Source organism: Haemorhous mexicanus, chromosome 13 (genome assembly GCF_027477595.1).
Source record: "Haemorhous mexicanus isolate bHaeMex1 chromosome 13, bHaeMex1.pri, whole genome shotgun sequence".
Classification (NCBI taxonomy): Eukaryota; Metazoa; Chordata; class Aves; order Passeriformes; family Fringillidae; genus Haemorhous; species Haemorhous mexicanus.
Window position 1 is genome coordinate 4,948,210 of NC_082353.1, and position 19,268 is coordinate 4,967,477.

Genomic DNA, 19,268 nt, shown 5'->3' on the forward strand with positions numbered 1-19,268 from the left:
TGCGGTCCCTTTAAGGGCCGGACCCCGCCAGGCTCCGGGCCTCACGGCGGTGGGCGGGGCCTGTGGGGGCCGGATGCGGCGCTCAGTGAGGCGGAGGCGGGACTGGGCGGAGGGAGCCAATGGGCGGAAGGAAGGGGGCGGGGCTCGGTAGTGTGCGGCCAATGAGCGGGGTGGAAAACGACGGGCGGCCAATGGGCGGGCGCCGTGGCGGCGCGAGGAGGCTGGGGCGCGCGGGGCATGACGGCGGCGCGCGGGGCCGCGCGCAGGTAGCAGGGGGGCTCGGGGGGCTCTGGGACTGGGGGGGGACCAGGCACTGAGGGGGGTTGGGACCGGGAAGGGCCTCGGGGCCGGAGGGTGCCGGGGTCACGTCCCTCCCGCCGCCGCCGCGGAGCCGGTGTTGGCCCTCGGCCTGTCCCGGCCGGCGGCGCCGCGCTGAGGGGAGCGCGGAGACACCGATACCCCCTCGCCCATTCCCTGAAGAGACGGGCCGGACCGGGCCGGGGAGAAGTTCCGCCGCTGAGTGCCGGCGACCCGCCGGCTTCACGTGAGGGGCTCTGAGTGCCGGCGGGGATGGGATCTACGCCGGGGCTGCCCCGGGCGCGGCCCCGGCGGTGGTCGAGACCGACAGTCCCACCGTGCCCCGCACAGCCCCGCAGGCCGAGGGTCACCTCCCTCCGTGCTCTCTCCGTGCCGCGGGGCGCTCGGAGCGGCTCCCGGTGAGATGAGACCATCTGATGACCTGTGGGCATCCCAGGACCCGGGTCTTGGCTCTGTTCCCGCCGTGACCCCCTGGTTCCCGGGGCGGGGAACACCGGGAACATCGCGGGAGAGACGCGCGGGGCTCCCTCCGGCCTTGACGTCGCGCCTCATTCTCTCCTGCCAGCCCCGCTCGGCTCCGGCCGTTCCTCTCCAGCATCCCGGGGTGGCTCCGCTCCAGCTCCGACACGCGGGACTGAAATGACCTTGGACGCCAGGACCAAGGGCAGCTCGCCGAATCTCGCTCGGGCCGCGGCCGCCCGCCCGCCGGTGCCTCCCTCCGCCTCTGAGCCTCCTGGGGTTTACCGGTAGGCGGGATCCCCGCCCGGCTCGCTCCGGCCTCTGCCGCGCGTTTCTCCGGCAGCGGGAAAGGGATCCAGCGAAAATCGCTCGCCGACGGAGGGGCTCGCGCCGGACCTTTTCCAGGCTGGATCCCAGCGCCGCGTAAGAGAAGGGAGACGCCGATCCCGTGGGAGGGAGAAGCAGCGGGTTCCGCCTGGCAAAACCTGAGGGTTCAGGGAGCTGGTGTGGGCAGGGAGGGGGTGTTAGGAATGGGCAAAAGGGCATCAGTTCGCTGGATTGTTTTCACTTTGCTGGGAACTTCTACACCAACCCTCTCTGCCTCCTCTAAGGAGCGCTGAACTCCGACTGGTTTTGTTCCACTTGTATTTTGGGACACTTGGGATGGTGAGTTTACCTCAGGAGCAGCTTGGTGCTGAACAAATTTTTTGAGGGGGGTGACAGTATGAGCTGCTAGAAAGTGTTTTCCTCACTGTGCTGGCACTGGAAGCACCTCTTGGAAGGGAAACCTCCCTGTGCCTGGAGTCTAGCCTTACCCTGTGCTCCCGAACTCTGGATACCTATTATTCCTGATGCATCTAGGAGCCAGGATGGAGCAAGATCTGGACAGAGGAGACAAAGCAGCTCCTGCCATGTCCCTGCTGGGGCTGAGGATGCTCCTCACAGCCCCCAGACTCCCCTGGAGTATCCCACTGCCAGCACTGTGTCCAGGAGTTGTCCCTGATGGTGGCCATGACAGGGAGAGAAAAAAAGGATGTCGCACTTCCAAGTGCTTTCCAGCCTGTGTTTTTTCTAATTTTAGGGGATTTCTGTGTGTTTGGTGACCTCGGAGGGGTTCTGATGGCTTTGCTATCCCTGATCCCTGTGTGGTGCCCCTTGGTGTCAGTGCTGGTTGGGGATAAATCCGCTCACCCAGATTAAGCAGTGCAGGCGCTTGCGGATTTAAGGGATGACGTGAGGGAGTGCTGAGCTTTGGACAAGGAGGCTCCAGAGTGGGTCAGAGCCCCTTTTCAGCATGGGAGAAGGGTAGATGAAGGCTTTGGTGCCTCCATGATAGGCGTTTCAGCCTCAGGGCAGGATGGCATCCCCTGGCAGAGGATGCCTGAGGAGTCAGGTAGGGAAAACACCTTTTGGTGCTATGCCAGGGGATGTTATTTTGGTGCTTCTTGTTATTTGGTGCTTCTTGTCAGTAAGGTCTCCTTTTCCTTCCTGACACATCCTTTGACCTGAGCTCCTAAAAGCCCACAACCTCAGTGTGTCCATCCCATCTGTACAGTGCTCATACTCCAGGGCTATGCAGGCAGGTCTTTGCCAACAGTGGCTGTGGGGATCCAGGAGCTATTTCCCAGCCTGTTTCCAGCCACATGGCACCAGTGACTTCTGTTTGGTTTTGTGCCCCCATGTATGTGTTACTTGTTGTGGGAGCATTCCCTGTGCCTCCAGCTGGGAGTCAGACAGGCTCCATTGCACCTGGACAGTGTTTTGGTCAGGGCTCTGAGGCTGTGGGGATGTGGGAACTCACACAGCTTCAGCTCTCAGCCCATTTGGGCTGGGATCCAGCAGCTGGGATCCAGCACCCCTATCCTGGCTCCTCCCGAGTTGGGGGGATTATTTCCATGGGTTTTTCTCAGATGAGCCCCTCGGAGCAGGAGCAGGATGTCTAGGGAGGTACAGGTGGTGCAGGAGCTGCTCTCAGAGTATAGGAAGTTTGGTTGGCTCCTCGGCCTGGGCTCTGCCACACTGCCATGGCATCACCCCGTGGGCACCAGGATGCGCTCCAGCTCTGCGCCTGTCCCGCCTGCTGGCGCTCATCCTGTCCTGCCACCGCCCCAGCTGCTCTGCCATCACCCCCTGCCTAGTGAGCTGAGTGCTTTCCCTGGAATAATTTCCTCTCCATGGGTCTGTGGCCGTTTCCTGGCTCTGCCTTGCCACCGGTCCCCTGGGATCGTGCCCTGCTTGGCTGCCAGTGCCGCAGCAATATCTAGTGGTGGTTTGCTGAGGGTGGAAGTGTCACCTTTGTGGCCTGCCAGGTGATAACCTGCCCCTGGCGCTGGGCCCGTGTTTACTTTGCCTGCTGTGGCTGATAAGCACCTCTGATAACCTTCCCGATGGTAAATAACTGGCTCTAAGGTGCCTGCTGATGGCTCTGCCCTGGGAAGATGGTGTTTGCTGACCAGGAGGGGCAGACCCTGTCTGAAATCTGTCCCCCCGAGGAGTTTTGTAGACCTGTGGTTTTTCCCATCCCAACCTCCAGCCCTTAAGGAGAAGAGTCTCTGCTTTGAAGGGTGTTATCGCAGGGAGCCACAGCAATTTGGCTGCTCTGTTCTGAGTTCTCAGGAGTCCCTGGCAGAAAAATGACTTTTATTTTTTTTATCTCCACGTGACTTGAGAAATGGCAGAAATATTCTTGCTGTCCTTGAGCGGCAGATTCTGACGTCTCTGTGCAGGCTGGGATTGAAGGGAACAGATTTACAGCTCCAGACCCCTTTTCCCATTTCCCTAGGGGGCTGACGGGTGTCTCCTTGCAGTGCCACGCCGATGCACGAGAAGGCAGCTCCCCTGAAGAGCCCCGAGCCCAGACACAGTTGTGAGAAGCTGGAGCTGTCCTATAAGCAGAAGAGTTTGGATTCCCTCGACGGCAGGTGAGGAGCAGCATCCCAGGGTCTGCCTGCAGTTGAGTTTCCATCCTCCTGTGGCATTCCTGCTGCCTTTGAGCCCTGAATACTGCCTGCCAGCTGGGGCAGGGCACAGGGGGCACCCAACTTTGTTTTCTCCCTGAAATATTGTGGGTATAAAAGCAGGGAAGTGAAAGGGGTTTGGGGAAGGGGACGGGATTCCCGCTGCTGAGGCTGTTGGTAGGATATTGCTCTCTCCATGGTTTGTCCTTCCATCTGTCCGTGGGATGGACATGGATGGATGTCCCTTTGCATGGCCAAAGCTGAGTCCACCCTCCTGCTCAGGCACATTCCCAAATTCCTACCTCTGCTTTCCCTCGGGAATCCTAGCCCCAGCTGCCAAATCTGCACATTTCCAGCTCCCAACCTGTCCTAAGCTGCTGCCAGGTCAACTCTGGGCTCCTTCCCCCAGAGCTGGGGTGTGTGTGAAGTACCTTGGTCCTGGTACCTTCACTGGCTCTCATCTGAGATCAGCCCTCAACAGCCAGTACTGAGCCTCAGCAATGCCCAATGCCACGATAAATCATGGAGACACCCAAAATACGGCTTCCTGGGGGTCTCTCTTCAGTCCTGTACATTTTTCTATGTCTCATATCACAGCACACATGTTTTGGGGAGCGGGTGAGAGACCTGTGGCTCTTTGCTTACCTGGTGATTATCATTTTTCCTTCCAGCCTCCGCCTGAACGAAGCCCTCAAGGATGAGGACATCAAGAAATGCCACCGGGAAGTGGTAAGCCTTTGGCTTTGGAATGACCAGGCTGGAGTGTTGTAGCCTGTTGCCCCAGGAGGAGCCTACCTGGGGTCTCAGGTGTGAGCTGTAGGAGCCAGAGACAGCTTCTGATGTGGGGCAGAACTTCCTACATTTAATTTCAGGAGACCTGGTGATGGTTTTGTGTGGCCTGTGCTCTGCTTTGCAAACGCTTCCAGGATTTTCCATCCAGAGCAAAGGAGAAAGTGGAAATGTTGACTGAGAGCAGTTAAATTTCTGTCCATTTGAAACTTTTTGCTTGTTCAAATCATGCCCAAACTAGATGGTTTTGGTCCATCTACAGATAAGAGATGCTCTGGAAGAGGAAGGAGTGACAGGAAGTGGCATTTTGCCTTTTCCCATGAAGAAAATGGAGGAGAAAACCATTTTTCGATTTCCTCAGAGGCATCTGGGAGGGTGACAGGGCCAGCAGTGGATTTGTGCTAGGACCAGGGGGTATTGCCCTCCGTGTTCTCCTGGAATGCTCCCACTGGCACCCCCACCATCCCGGCATCCCTCTGGGAGGTGTTTGAGCCAACTGCAGGTGCTGCTGCTCCTTGATCCTCTTAGGGCCCAGCTCATCCAGTGACAAAGTGCACCGAGCACAGGTGACCTTGTACCTGTGGGCAGGAGAGCTCTGCCTGCATGGCTGCCACAAACCAGCCTTGCTGTGCCAGCCTTCTCTTCATCCTGGCAAAGCAGCTCCTCCCTTGGTGACAGCGGCAGCTGTCACCACCGCGGGACAGCCGTATCCCATGGGAACATCCCGAGAGCAGGGGGCACAAAGCTGCCTTACAGGACCAGTTGAACATTTATGGAAGGCATTGAAGTGCTTTGGAGCTTTACCTTGGCTGCAGGAACGTTTCAGGGCCGACCTGCCGAGTCTCCCGCCGCGGCTGCCGGCAGGCTTTGAAGCGGCGCCGGGAATATAAATAGCTGGATGGCGCGGCGCGATGGGCGCAAAGCAAGTGTTGTCACCGTGTCCCGGATAAGGGAAGAGGAGGAGGAGAGAAACCGCTGGGCAAAATAAGCTGCCTGCAGATGAGCCTGGCAGAAAAGCAGCTCCTCACCAGGGCTCAGCAGCCCCTGTAGCTATTAAGGGAAATGTTAACCTGGGAGGATGGCACTGCCTTTGCCGGGTGCTGGATCATCCAACCTTCCTCTAATCCGTCGGGGCTCCTGTTCCCAGCCCGGTGGGACCCCCCTGCGCTGGTCCCGGGTACGGGCAGAGGGAGGTTTTCTTGCAGGAGAGGGATTTTTGGGTCTCCTTATCGGCAAGGTCACCGGATAACTTTGCTCTGCTTTGCTTTCAGGCTGCTAGCAAGTACAACTCCCAGTACCACAAGCTGTTCAAGGACATCCCAACGGAGGAGAGCGTGCTGAAAGGTGGGTGGCAGGGTGAGGGATGGGCATGGAGGCGGCAGGATCTGGCACGGGGATTGCCACGGTTCTCTCTCTGCCTTGCAGTTTGCTCCTGCGCGCTCCAGAGAGACATCCTCATCCAGGGAAGGCTTTACATCTCCCCCAACTGGCTCTGCTTCTACGCAAACCTTTTTGGGAAGGACATTAAGGTAATGTGGGTGCCAGCCCACCCTGGTCCCTCAGGGCTTGTACCCACAGCTTATCCCCTCCTGCACCCAAACACCACCAAAATCCTCAATAAAAACCTCCAATAGGAAGGGGAGCACGGCCGTGCCTCCCGCTCTGATGACCTGTGGCATCAGCCTGGGGATACCAAAGACTGGTTTGGTTTAAAAATCCCTGATGCAAAACCTCCTTCCAGCTGCAATGGCGCTTGAAGGAAGATCAAAGGTTTTAGGGGGGGCGAGATTTGAATCTCTCTTGACTTTTCTTCTTGATTTACAATCTGATGTTTCCCCATTAGTCTTGTGGCTGACGGGGATCTTGGGCAGAGACGACTTCCTTTAAAACTGGGCTGAAGGACTGAATTATTTATATGTGATGCTTTAAACAAATACCTGAAGGAAGCTCGAGGTTTCAGCAAAGTTACCCTGCCAAAAATAACATCCTGCCTTTTTTTTCACCCTCCCCGGGCTTGCACGGGGAGCTCTCCTGGTGGGTCTTAGGGAGGCTGGCTGGATGATGCTTGTGCTGTGTCCATCCTGGTGTTCCTGCCCTGCAGGTAGTGATCCCAGTGGTGTCTGTACAGCTGATAAAGAAGCACAAGACGGCTCGGCTGCTGCCCAATGGCCTGGCCATCACCACCACTGCCAGCAGAAAGGTAACACCAGCACACAGCAGATGCCCAGGTCCAAACTGGATGTGGTTTGAGAGCAGTGAACAAAGCAATTCCCATCCCTCGTTAGGAAGTGAGAGTTGCTCTCTGTGCTGGTTGCCAGCCAGGGCAAACACCACAGCTTTGCTTTTGTTCCTGAATTTCACTTTGTTCCTGGACGAAGCAAAGCCCAAGTGAAACTTGGCCGAGCCTGACAAATCCCTGCCAGGCTCACGTAAAACCTTTAAACTCCTTAAACACAAGCAGGGAAAGGGTTTGGGCTGGCATTCAGCCAGAGCTGGTGGAAAACTTGGATACAGGGCTACATTTCCAGCTTTTAAATCCCGTTGGCTGCAGTGAGCTGATGTAGTGTGTCCAAGTCCTCGCCTGCCCAGGTGCTGCTGCCAGCACTGTGTGTTGCCTGTCCCTGCCAGGGAGGGGGTTGTTCCTGCAGAATGTTGGGAGGCAGTTATTCCTGTGGAATTTGGGAGGTGGGTTTTAGCAGGGAGTGGCACAGGGCAGGATTTGGGCATTCAAAGCCACATGTGGCTGCCCTGCACGTCACCCAGGGGCTCTGTGTCAGGCATGGTGAGGGTGGGCCTGTGTCCCTTCCATCCCTGGGGATGTTTTCTGTAGGTCCTGGCCCCATTTGCTGCTCTGTCCCTCTGGGTTGAGCATGTAGGAAAGCTGTAGGAACAGCAACTGAGCAAGACTGGCCCCAAAAAAATCTGGTCCAGGTTTTAGCAGGCTGCAAAAATAACGGCAGGGAAGCTCCGCAGGGAAATGGCTGTGGGGGAGACGTGGCTCCTGAAAACGGGGAGATTCAAGGGCATGATGTCTGCCTGTCCCTGCCTGGGGAGAATTGGACTCAGGATGGGGGGAATCTCTCCCAACAGCTCACCTCTTTCTCTTGCAGTACATCTTTGTATCCCTCATCTCTCGTGACAGTGTCTATGATGTCCTGAGGAGAGTCTGCACCCACCTGCAGGTACCTCCACTCTGTGTCCCACCAGGTGTCCATTGCCCTGAGGCTCTGCACCTCCCTTTGGTCTGAGCACAGCTCTTCATCGCTGCCTCCAAGGCTTTGGACTGCTCCCAAAGCCCTCTCCAACTCCCATCCTCACTCCTCAGCAAGGGATGGGGAGAGGGGCAGGACCCATGCCTTGGGCATGTCCTGACCCCGTGGGCTTTTCTGGGTCATGGATGAGGCAGAGCTCTGAGTTTCTGCTCTCTCTCAGGGCGTGGGTATGAATTATTTATAATCTGGTGGTAATACTAGTTCTGCCACTCCGCACATTGATGCCTTTTGCCCAGATCTAAAGTTTTAAGGGGAGGAAGAATGGTACAAAGTTAAAAAATAATTTAACTTTAGTGGGGGAAGATGTTCATCAGCCCTTGAGCTGGAGAGGATGACTGTGGGGACCTCTTCTTCCAGACTTTGGAGCACGTGGGAAGCTGTACAGGAGCCCTGCCCTGCCCAGGAGGGTGTGTACCAGCTGTGCCAGGGCGATGATTTGGATGATTCAGCCCTGTTGCCAAACTGGGGGACTTAATCTTTGAAATGTGCTGGGCTCTGCCCAGATGTAACCTTCTTTTTTTTAACCCCCTGATGTTTTATCTTGTCCATGGAAGCCCTTGGTTCAACCATGGCCCCACCAGGTTTTTGTGCTGAGAAGCACTGATGCAGTGTCCTTTTCTCATGCCCCAAATCCCTGTGATTCTAAGTTCTAGCAGCTGCTCTTCATAGTCTCAGCAGAAAAGCCCCAAATCCATTTTGTGGCTGAGGCTGAAGCAGGGAGAGCTGGCACTGTAATGCCCCATCCTTTCCTTCCCATCTAGGTTTCCAGTAAGAAGAGCTTGAGTCTGAAGGAGCTGTCAGAAGAGCCGGACTCTGTGTCACTGGTGAGGGTCAGGGCAGCTCTGGGAGAGGAGAGACTCCCCCTGACCTCATGCTGAGGTCATGAACCATGACATGATCCAGAGAATGTGGGGGTCAAATCCTGCACTTATGGAGCAGGGTGTCTTCCATGGCTGCTGGTCCTGAGCCTTGGGCTGGGTGCAGGAGGTGACAGTTGGGCTGCACCAGAGGGTGACAGGTGGGATATCACCCATGGTCTGGTGACATCCCAGGGGTTAAAGATTCATTTCAAGGGCTGAATTGGGAGTGACCCAGGCTGATCTGGCAGCATCTCCTGGTGCTTTGGTGGGATGCAGCCCTTTGGCAGCTCCAGCCCTGGGAGCTCTCCGTTGGGGGAGCCCCTCTCTGTGCCAGCTGCCACCCTGTTTGATTTGTTGTCTTTTTGGAGCATTTTTTTGCCCTATTTGGGGCATGCTGGAGAATTCCACGGGACTGCCCTGAGCTTCAAGGGTGGAGGAGGCAGCAGCTGGTATTTGGGGCAGGTGTTGGGTGCCTGGGCATGTCCTTCTTTGTTAGTAGGAACCTGCATTCCCGTGGAGCCATCATGGAAGACCAGCTCTCCCTCAGGATGATGTGCTGGTGCTCCATGGAGATACTGTAAAGTTTGAGTTTGAATCTGGCCCCACCATATCTGTGGCACTGCTGTTTCATTCATGGCTCACCAGGACTGTTCCCACAGGAGGTGATTGTCCCTGAGGGCAAGTGGAGGAAGGTGTCACCTACCTCACTGTCACTGCCAGATGCCAACTACCAGTGCATCCACAGGACCTCTGTCAGCAGCCTGAGCGCCAAGGAGAGCTCCTTCACCTCTGAGGAGCCACTGGTTTCAGGTGAGGGGCATGGGTTTGTGCCCTGCTCCACATGGGTGATAACCTCCATGAAAGTGTGTTCATCCATCTGCTGCTCTCCTGCAGGGGAATTCTGCCTTGCAGATTAAGCTGGGAGTCAGCAGTGGAGTCCTGGGGATGGGCTGGGGTCTCCTGGCTGCAGAGTCTGAGCCCATGAGGGAGGAATATATGATGTTTCCTGGTTGCTGGAGGAGCAGGAGCATCAGCCAAGTGTGGCTGTGACACTGACTCGGGGTTTGCTTTCAGAAAGTGCAATAAATACCGAGGAGGAGCTGGAGGTGGAGCAGAGCTGTGTGGCAGAGCTGAGACCCTCTGACTACCAGCTCCTGAAGATCTTCATTGTGCTGTAAGTGTGCCAAGGGCACAGGGAAGCTGGGGGGACACTGGGAATGTCAGTCTCAGTCTCAACTGGGTGTGTTTGGCTTCTTCCTCTGCTCCCAGCATCTGTCTCCTGGTCGTGTCCTCCTCGTACCTGGCATTCCGCATCTTCCGTCTGGAGCAGCAGCTCTGCTCTCTGAACCGGGATTACCTCTCCCGCGGGCACAGGAGGTGAGGGACCCTCAAGGACATTTTGGGACCTACAGTGGAGGGACATGAGTGGAGGACTTGAGGGAATGTGGGTGCAAAGAGGAATGGCTCCACTCTGTGATGTGTCGAAGGAATGCTTTGTCCCTTATCCTGTGCTGGCCAGTGACAGAACCCACGGTGCCATCTCCAGAACAGAGGTGATCCCATCAACTGCTGGTTTGAGTGATTGGGAAGCTCTGCTGTCCCTGAGACTCTGGAGCTTGGGAAGAGGTTTCTTCATAGGTTTGGGGCTGGCTCTCCAGTTGTAGGAAGCACCAGGACATTTATTTGGAGCTGGGCTGTTCCTGGAGACTAAGGCCGTGGGCATCAGCATGGGATGGAGAGGAGGGGAATCTCCTTGGGCTGAGGACATCAGAAGGCACTGGGATGGGATACGGAGCCTCTGCAGGTACTCATCCCATCTTACCCCACTCCCTGCTTGCAGGTGACCATTCCCCAGGTGCTGGTTGAAGATGGACACTGAGGTGGTGGCACCCTGCCCACAGATCCTGGTGCTGTGTCCTCCCAACCGTGGCTGTTAGATTTGGTCCGGCTTTTCTTCGGCTGGTAAAATGGGACCAAGTATTTTCTCTCTTCCTTCGGGCACTTGCTCCTGGTGGGACTTTCCAGCCAGATTCTGGCCACCAGTGCCAACTCCCCATCCCACTGGAAACCTGTTTTCTCCCTGGGACACTGCTGTGCTGTAGCACCGGACAATGGCTTGGGGCTGCCGAGCACTTGGGCCTTCCCTTAGGACTTGCTGCTAAGATGAATGCTGGTTTTTATTTCAGGCTTGGTATTTTCTTGTTAAAAGATGACCTTGGGCTCACCAGGAACCCCCAGAAATGTGGATGAGTTGCCACTGCTGCTCTGGGAGAACCCACCTGTTTGTCCCTGTCTCAGTATCCCTGGGAATGTTCCTGGAGGAATGGCCCTGAACACAGGGATTTGTGGGGATGGGGAGAAAGGTCCCACCAGCCCTGTGGGGTGTCATTTATCCCACACACAAGGGTGGGGGTACAAGCCAGGGCTGCCCAGCCCTTCTCTCCTGGAGCACTGGGCTCAGAGAGGGGTGTGTGTGTGTGTGTGTGTGCATCCCTTGCAAAGCACTTTAAGGTCCCCCAGACCAGGTGTCCTCGCTGGGGTTCACACCTTGCCCAGGTGAACTCTGTTAGTCCTGCTCGCCCCATGAGGACGCTGGAAAGGAGCCCATGGCTGGCACTGGAGAATGTCCCGGAGTGCAGTGTCTGTGCCCTGGCTCGTGTTAACCTTGTAACCACATGGATCTGAATGCTGCAGGATTTGTCTTACAGGATTTGTCCCACAACCCCCTGGGAGCACCCTGGGGTGGCAGGTGGTACAAGTGTGTTTCCTTTCTTTCCTGTTTTTTTGGGAAGAACAAGTGCTGACGGAGCCAAATCCTGGTGCCCTGGGGAAGAGCTCACTGCTCACTCCGGGCTTGGAACGGCTTTTAAATGGAATTACAATAAACCCAGGATTTTCTAGCACATCACTCTCTCTTACCAGCATCCTCCGCAGAGGTGCTAGGCTGTGAGCCCCAAAACCGGGCACCCCAAAATCTGTGCTGTCCCAGTGTCCCTTCGGGATGTGAGTGACATGGGGACAGCCCGTCCTCTCATGGGAACAGGGATGCTCCCGACGCAGGAGCCCTGGACGTTACTGCACTAGATGGCAGCAGAGACCGCGGGATGTAACGCGGTAGCGGCAGGGCCACCCTGGGGACAGCGGTGCCGGGGGAGGGAGCTGAGTTGCAGCCCCGCCCAGCTTGGGGGGGTGGGGGGGGTGGCAGGGTGAGCCTTCCTCTTTCTCCTCCTCCTCACTGCACATCCACAACCCAATTCCACTCCTTTCCCCGGCCTGAACCATGCAGCAAAATGCATGAAAATGGCCCCACTTGAAAACCACGGTGGCACTGGTTAAGTGGGGACAGGGGTGGTGTCACCTGTTTTGGGCGGGATTTAGCACCCGGGCGTGCCTGGGGGGATGGTCTGGTTTATTCAAAGCCCCGGCATTATGGGGCTGTCAGAGCCTTTGATTCCATGGGTGACCTGGTGGATGAAAGGCACCGTCCTGATTCTGTCCCTGCCAGGGACTCACCCAGCTCATTTACATGGTGGAAATGGGTTTAGGAGTGCTTTTCCAACAAACAAGATGATGTTTAATGAGTCCAACCTCAAAGTGGGGCTCTTGGCCCTAAAAAGAGGTTTAGAGGTTGAGGGCTGGGGGGAGTTTGGTCTGATGTGCCCAGCCTGGTGTTTGTTGGGTCCTCCAACAGCAGATGTGGGGTCCCGTGCTGAGCCTGAGCCAGGGATGTGGTCTCCTCTCAAGACTCCTTGGTTAAAGCCAGTGGTGGGGTGAGCCATGGGTGCAGTGACATGTAGGAGGTTTGGAGGAGCACTGGGACACTGGGATGAACCCACAGTGTGCTTTGGGAGGTCTCTGCTGCCAGGATGTGGTTGCAAGGCTCTGTTTTTTTTCCCATCTGGTGTCTGCCTGCCTGGTTTGGTGCATGTTGGCTGTCCCAGTTACATCCTGCTTGAGCCTATTTGCTTTTCTTTGTGTAAAGAAATGCCATGTAAAAGCCTCAGGTGCAGGGAACATCCCTGGACACTCACCTTGCTGGCCTGGAAACAGTAATGAGGAGCACAGGGTGGTGCTGAATGAGCACAGGAGGGTAGTGCTGGATAAGCACAGCCCCTGCCCTCACATCCCCCTGCTGTTGCCCAGGTCACACCCACCATCCCATCTTCTGTCTTCCTCCCTCCCCAGCCCAAGCCAATCTAAAAATAGGATTGGAAGATTAAATCAGCCAAGGCAGCTCTGTCAGACGGATGAGTCAGAGCCACCATGCTGTTACACTCTGCACCCCAGCATGAGCAGGGACACCAAGGACTGGATTATGCCAGGAAACACAGTTTGGTCTGAGTTTTATTTGGGATTTGGGAGTGGCAGTGATGTTGCTCTGGCAAAGCCCCTCAGAGTCCAAAGGGAATCCCCTTCAGCCAGCAGCTGGATCCTGTTCTGGCTCCATCTGAGTGGGTTTTCCAGGGAGGGCTGGTGCTGGAGGCTGCTCTCCTGTCCAGGCAGTGTTAGGAGCGAGGGAAGGTGAAGCCCTCCATCCCCTCTGTGCTGTGCTGCTGCACACATCAGTGGTGAAGAGCTCCAGGTTAAAAGCAATCCTTCCTCAAGGGTTGTATTTAACCCGGATTTCCCTTCTCAGGTGGGGGTGTGGTTGCTCTGCTAGACACCACCTGAGCAACCTGCTCTTTGCTTCTCACCAGGTGAGAAGCATTATTCCTTATCCTGCAATGACATCTCACTTTAATTTTTATTTTCCACACTGCTAAGCCTGTCTTTAAGGAGAGGATCCACTCCAGGATCCCAGCCATCATCCAGCACGGGAAGAGAAGTGTTTCAATTTTCTGAAGTGCATTAAGGACTTCAAGGAGCCCGCAGTTATCTTTGGCTTTTATACCTCAAACTCTGTCCTTTTGTTCTCCCTAGTGTGTTTTTTTTTTTTTCCTCTCAAGTAACAGAACTGGTTTTGTGTTATGAGCAGCGACCGCTAACAAGGGTTGGGGAGCACTGACAAACCCTTCCCGCACAGAGACGACCTAAAATCCTAATGAAAAACACCAAACTTCAAAGAGTGAGTGTTGCTTTTCATCTCAATTAAGTTTCTTTTCCTAGGATTGACTTTCTCAGCTTCCTATTAATCTTGCAGCAGTCAGAGTCAGGTTTTAATTTGCAGTAAGAACAAGCAGGGGTGGGGGACCAAAAAAAGCCATTGCTGTGTGGCTGAGGAGCACCTGGCTGATGAAAAATGACTTTGATTTTGCTCTGTTCTGAAGTTAATTGTAGCATTTCCTTTGCAGTCTCATCTTTTTGCAGTGACATCTCAATGTCAGATTTTCAGGGGTACAAAATCCTGGCTTCTAAATCCTACATTTCTCCAATACCATTAGCAGGAGGCACAAATTAGAACTGTCCATGAAAAAGCACTCAGGGGCTTGGGTTTAAAGAGCATTTGCTAGACCTGGCTTGGAAGGACAATGCCTGGAACCAACTAAAGCCACCTAATGAGGCTGTGTTGCCTGCTGGGCACAGGTGGAGAAGTCTCTAGCAACCTGTTTTGCCACAGCGATTACTGTAAAAATTGACCATGGAGAGGGTTTCTTTGAAAGCAAAGTGACTCTTGTCATTAGAAGTTGAAAGGCCGGTGATTTCAAGAGGAGAATAAGGCTTTTCCTGGAGGGAATGGGGTGTTTGGGGGGTGTAGCCATGCTAGAGGGGTTACATTCTTTTTCTTTGGGACAATCCTGTGCATGGGCATCTCCCTCAGGCACTGGGGGTGCTGCCTCTTGGACTGGGAAGGCAGTTTTTGGGGGGCTGGAGGTGCATCCCCATCACTTCTGTGCCAGTTTTGTGATGAGAGCTTTCCACTCTGACCTCTTCTGTGTGATGTAGGAGGGGGTGAGGAGCTGCAGCAGAGGCTCCATCCGGCCCTGGAAGTAGCCGTGGCACAGAGCCTCGGCGTTGCAGATCACGTACATCCCACAGTCGTAGCTGTTCTGCTGTGCCGGCGCCTTCTCCTCCACAAAAGTGGCTTTGCCCCCTCTTTTTCCCAGAAAGGCCTCCAGTTTCCCTGCCACTTGTTTGGCGTGGACAGAGTTGCATTTACTGTGGGAATCGTAATGGGCAAAGCACTTCTTGTCCCTGAAATAAACCAGTAAGCTCCAGTGGGTGCCCCCAGCGGCCTGGCTGGAGTTGTCATTGATAGGCAGGAACAGCAGCTCCTTGCAGAGAAGGTCCAGGGGCTGGAGGAATATGGCTATTTCTTCCTGACTAAGGGCACACTTGATGAACTGGGCCACCTCGGGGCTGATGAAACAGACGCGGTGGCTGAACTCCTGGAACTGCTGGTTGGTGAAGTACTCGAAGGCGAAGCCGATGATGCGGTCGTTGAGCCAGTTCGGGGGCTCCAGCAGCGCCACGTCCGACTGCCTCAGCAGGCTGTCCACGTAGCTGAGAACCACGGGATCCATCCTGCGCCGCTCCAGGGCACCGCCAGAGCTGCAACAGACAAAGGGAACACGGGGTGGGAATTGGATCACAGCCAGGATACAGCCCACATCTGGACACAGCCCAGCAAACACCTCAAGTTCCTGCTCAGCAGCAGTAAGTGAGAGCCCAGGATTCCCAGATGGATATTTGCAGGATCACGAGCAGATGGAGAACACACAGTGCTGGGTTAAGCAGCAATCTACTGTGGCTCCAATGAGATCAGCCTTCCATCCTGAGGATCTGAACCTCACAACAAAGGAGTTTCAGAGCAGTTCCTGCACAGAAACCAGGAGCGATCCAAAAGTCAGGTGGTGTTTGCGTGTTGTCTCAGTGTTTTACTGAGCAGTGACAAGCACTGGAGTTCTTTGCATCAAACCTTTTTGGGCTGTCTGACAGACACATGGTCCCTTCCTCCAAGCACAGAGTGCCCCAGCTCTGTGCCAGAGGCACGACCTGTTCCAGGAGAACCTGCTGGGCCACCAGCACAGGAGGCACAGCTGTGAGTAAGGAGTAACAAAGCAGGACAAGATCACAAACAAATCAGTTCCCGACCGTGGGAATCTTTCTGACAACTCTCTATATAGCCAGAGTAGGATTTAGGAGATTTTTCCATAGGGAAATTTGATTTAGAGCTCCTATATCTACACTGGTTTTCCTTTAGCTCTCATAACCTGCAGCCCTTCCAGGCTCCTCAGTGCTGTGATGCATCTTCAACCTCTAGGTCCTTTCCTGGCCAGGACAGGGCTGGAAATGCCCCAGCTTGGGACACTGATGACATGGAGCTGGTTTTGGCCTCATCCTTCCCTCCTCTGTCCCAAAGGCAGCACAAAAACATATTCAGATTTCTGAAAGCCTCGTGTGAAACCTCAGAATGGTAAGATCACTTTAATATGATTCACTATAAATAAGTCACCAATATTCCATCATGATAAAGAAGAATGAAGTAAATGGAAGGAAGGAAGTTAGGAAGAAGTAGATTCACACTTCTTATTGTGACATGAATCATGAGGAATAACCCTTCCTGGCCTGGGATGCATAAATGAAGGGACTTATCCCTCAAAAATGTTGGCAAGATCCCCTGGCATGTGACAGGCAGACTGGATGAGCCATGGTCCATGTGTAACAGGTCGGAAGGAGGGGCTGAGGTGAGCGCTTGTGTGTGCCTGGTGGATCCCGGAGATGCCGAGCAGCAGGAGTCACCAGAGGAAGGGAACAGCCCTTGTTTGTGCTGAGCCAGACACAATGGTATTTGGACACGCTTACAACTTTAATGAGCTCCAACTATTTCCAAGCTCGTGGTGCAAACCCTTGTAGTATAAAAACAAGAAATCCCAACGGAATCCCAGTAACTCCTCAGCCTGCCCGAATATAGCCTGGTTTAAAGATCTGGACATCCTCCAAATATCCTGTGTGGGGGTTTAGCATTGGCACTGCTGAAATACTTCTTGTATGTGCCCATGAAATGCCCCAGATTTTCCTTTACATTGTGTTCTTTCTGCTTCATCTTTTTCTGGACACGTAGAAGTCCGGCCAATAGCTTTCCACTCCATCCAAAAGGGATTAAGGGCAAAGGAAGCATGTGTCCCGTGCTCTGTTAATTTTCCACTCTGCAGAAACACAGTTGTCTTTTTTTTTTTCCTGCCATGACATTTGGCAGGTTCCTCCAGTCAGGAAGGAGAGTGCAAGTGCTTAATTGCCACTAGCTACTACTTTTGATTTTATTGCCATCTGGTATTTGTGAAACTGCCTGTGAGTTCTGTGGGATGACTCACCACATGCAGCTCCAAGGAAAACCCTTGGGAGGCTTCCTCAGAGCCAGGTCAGGTAAGCAGAGAAGACCAAAACAAAGTGGTGGGACTGTGAAAAGCCACTGGTGAGGTGGCTTTGTTTGGGAGAACCTCTCAAGAGCTAAAGATGGATCTGCAGAGGAGCCAGGACGTGGACCCGAGCCTCTGAGGAGTGCTGAAATCCCGATGTGGATTGGGAGCAGCTCTGCTCAGCCACAGCCAGGACTCTCTTCCTGAAGGCTCAGGCACGTTCTGTTCAGTTTCCATAAAAATAAGAATAAATACTGGCACAGGCCTGGAACATTTGCTGGAGGTTGCCAACAAGTGTCTTGCTGGTTCATTTTATTTGCATATTAGTAGCTGGAATTTGTGCAAACTCCCTGGAATCCTTAGCTCCTGCAAGGGATTTCAGCTGCCCCATTTCCCATGCTGAGACAAGGAAACGGGGGAGAAAGAAAGGAGCATTTCCATACAAACACCATCATTTCATTTACAGATTTGAAAATGGTGCTGTGCTGCATCAATAGGGCAAGAGGTCAAGCTTCCCTCACTGAAGTGATAATAATTTAACAAATTAGCTGCTGGCATTAGTGTGAGTTCAATCCATAAATGGATGGGGCTCCTTGTGTGCGGATGCAATGCAAAGCCTGTGTTTTCCAACACTTGACCAAAACCACCCCAAACCTGTAATTTTCACACTATTAAAGACAACAACACTCTGCAGGTAATTGCTAAAGGTACTTGAGAGCCAAGGAATGAGATTCCTCAGTAACTGAGTGTAAAAAGGCAGTGACAGAGCAACAGGAGCGTGAACTAAGGATGAACCAGATTCCTCAAGTCTATTTTAATAAATTAAAGGTGCTAAGAAGCTCCAGAGTGAATAGTTTAGGGTGACATGTCACTAGAGTCCTGTTCCTAATTTAAAGAACATGGAGGTAAATAGGAAAATAGTCACTTGGAACACAAAAAATCCAGACTTTATCAGGGAGCAAGAGGAAGGACAGAGAAGGTTTTGTCTTTTAAAGATCAAGAGTAAAAGACCTTATGGTTTAACTTGCTATTCACTTTTCCTGGAAATATGGGGTTTAGATACCATGTCTGGGTAGTTGTTAATGGAGCAAGATCAGACAAGGAACATTAATTTCTGTTTACCAGCAGGAGCCAGGCTGGGTGACACCTGAATCTCTGGACTTCTGTGTTTCCTGACAGAGCCAGAGGAAAAACTCACGGAAAATTAAACAATTCAACCAGAACAGAGGTGTAGTTGTCTCCTTTTTTGTTAAAGATTAATCTCTCTGCAGCTGCAGGTTATAATTCTTGTATGATATAAGAACATCCCACTTCTGAAGGTTCAACAGGCCATGAGTGCTGAAATCAGAGGAAAATATTCCAAGCTCCGTTCTCACTATGCCCAAACTTCTCTGCTCTGGACAAATTCCCCAAACCAGAGACTCTGCAAACAAACTCAGAACCTCTCTTGGTGTCACACCAAGAAACCAAGAGCCACAGGAAAAACACACACAATGGTTTTTGCTCTCCAGGATGGGGTTGACCAAAACCTGGAGTTTAACAGGAAAAAACCTCCTCAGCGAGCAGAACGCCTGAGGATGAGCGAGGGCACCAGGAACGTCCCAGAGGTACCGATGGGATCCCAGCTCCGATCCTGAATCCGACCGATGCACTCACCTCTCACCTCCCGCAGAGAGGGGCTGATCCAGGGAGCAGCGAGAAGCACGGGCAGGGAACGTAACTCGCCTGAAAGACCTGGAGGTGACAGGAATTCGGTCAGGAGTGGGAATTCGGTCAGGGGAAGCGATTCGGGGTGTCCCACGCCCCACGGAGGAGGAGGAGCCACGTGCTGACCCCGAGCGTGTCCCGGCGCTCCGGGGCCGGGAGCAGAGCACGCCAGCAGCCCCGGGAAGATCCCGCTCAGCCCATCGCTGCTCTTCTGCGAATAACCGGGAATTACGGGCCAGGAGAGGGTGCACCCGGTCCAGGCGCAGGGTCAGGGCCTGGCACCCACAGCACCGTAACACACCTCCACTCCCTGACCCGTTTTACCCTTTTTTCCCCTTAAAACGCGGGCTTGAGGCTTCCGGGCCCGAGGCCGGCCAGCACCGAACCCCGACGGCGGCGGCCGGTGCGACCCCCGGGCATGGCGCCCAGCGCCCGCTCCTTGCCAGGACCTTACTGGCATCATGTCCAGCCGTGTCTCCCCGTTTTCCTCCCGTGTCCCCTCCCGTGTCCCCCGGGTCTCACCCGCCGCCTCATCGCCCGTCGCCGCCGCCGCTCGGTTACCGCGCACTGCCGTAAAGCGGCCGTGGCCGCGTCGTAACGACAGAGGGC

The 19,268-nt window shown here is 54.4% G+C and overlaps 2 protein-coding genes across 3 annotated transcripts; one reads left to right on the forward strand and one right to left on the reverse strand.

The window, feature by feature from the left end:
- Positions 1-192: 192 nt before the first annotated feature.
- Positions 193-11,560, forward strand: GRAMD2A (GRAM domain containing 2A). Of its 2 annotated transcripts, none has more exons than XM_059857997.1 (13): positions 193-266; positions 884-1,200; positions 3,560-3,698; positions 4,406-4,463; positions 5,795-5,867; positions 5,949-6,052; positions 6,625-6,723; positions 7,634-7,705; positions 8,557-8,619; positions 9,315-9,465; positions 9,730-9,829; positions 9,925-10,032; positions 10,496-11,560. In XM_059857997.1, exons 3-13 carry the CDS (start codon positions 3,595-3,597, stop codon positions 10,497-10,499), a joined length of 936 nt encoding a protein of 311 aa, XP_059713980.1. In that variant the 5' UTR covers positions 193-266; positions 884-1,200; positions 3,560-3,594; the 3' UTR covers positions 10,500-11,560. The 2 variants fall into 2 exon arrangements, with proteins under 2 accessions (XP_059713980.1, XP_059713979.1); XM_059857996.1 differs by having other exon boundaries at positions 3,585-3,698.
- A 1,408-nt stretch (positions 11,561-12,968) lies between these two features.
- On the reverse strand, positions 12,969-19,266 carry SENP8 (SUMO peptidase family member, NEDD8 specific). The gene is made up of 3 exons (XM_059857998.1): positions 19,182-19,266; positions 18,609-18,686; positions 12,969-15,144 (listed from the first exon to the last, which is right to left on the reverse strand). The coding sequence occupies exon 3, from the start codon at positions 15,114-15,116 to the stop codon at positions 14,478-14,480; it is 639 nt and encodes a 212-aa protein (XP_059713981.1). The 5' UTR covers positions 15,117-15,144; positions 18,609-18,686; positions 19,182-19,266; the 3' UTR covers positions 12,969-14,477.
- Positions 19,267-19,268: the final 2 nt, after the last annotated feature.

Coding starts and splice junctions, on each gene's coding strand:
- GRAMD2A (XM_059857997.1), top strand. CDS start 3,595: ATGCACGAGAAGGCAGCTCCCCTGAAGAGCCCCGAGCCCAGACACAGT. Junction 6,053..6,624: donor TTTTTGGGAAGGACATTAAG/GTAATGTGGGTG, acceptor CCTGCCCTGCAG/GTAGTGATCCCAGTGGTGTC. Junction 8,620..9,314: donor AGCCGGACTCTGTGTCACTG/GTGAGGGTCAGG, acceptor CTGTTCCCACAG/GAGGTGATTGTCCCTGAGGG.
- SENP8 (XM_059857998.1), bottom strand. CDS start 15,116: ATGGATCCCGTGGTTCTCAGCTACGTGGACAGCCTGCTGAGGCAGTCG.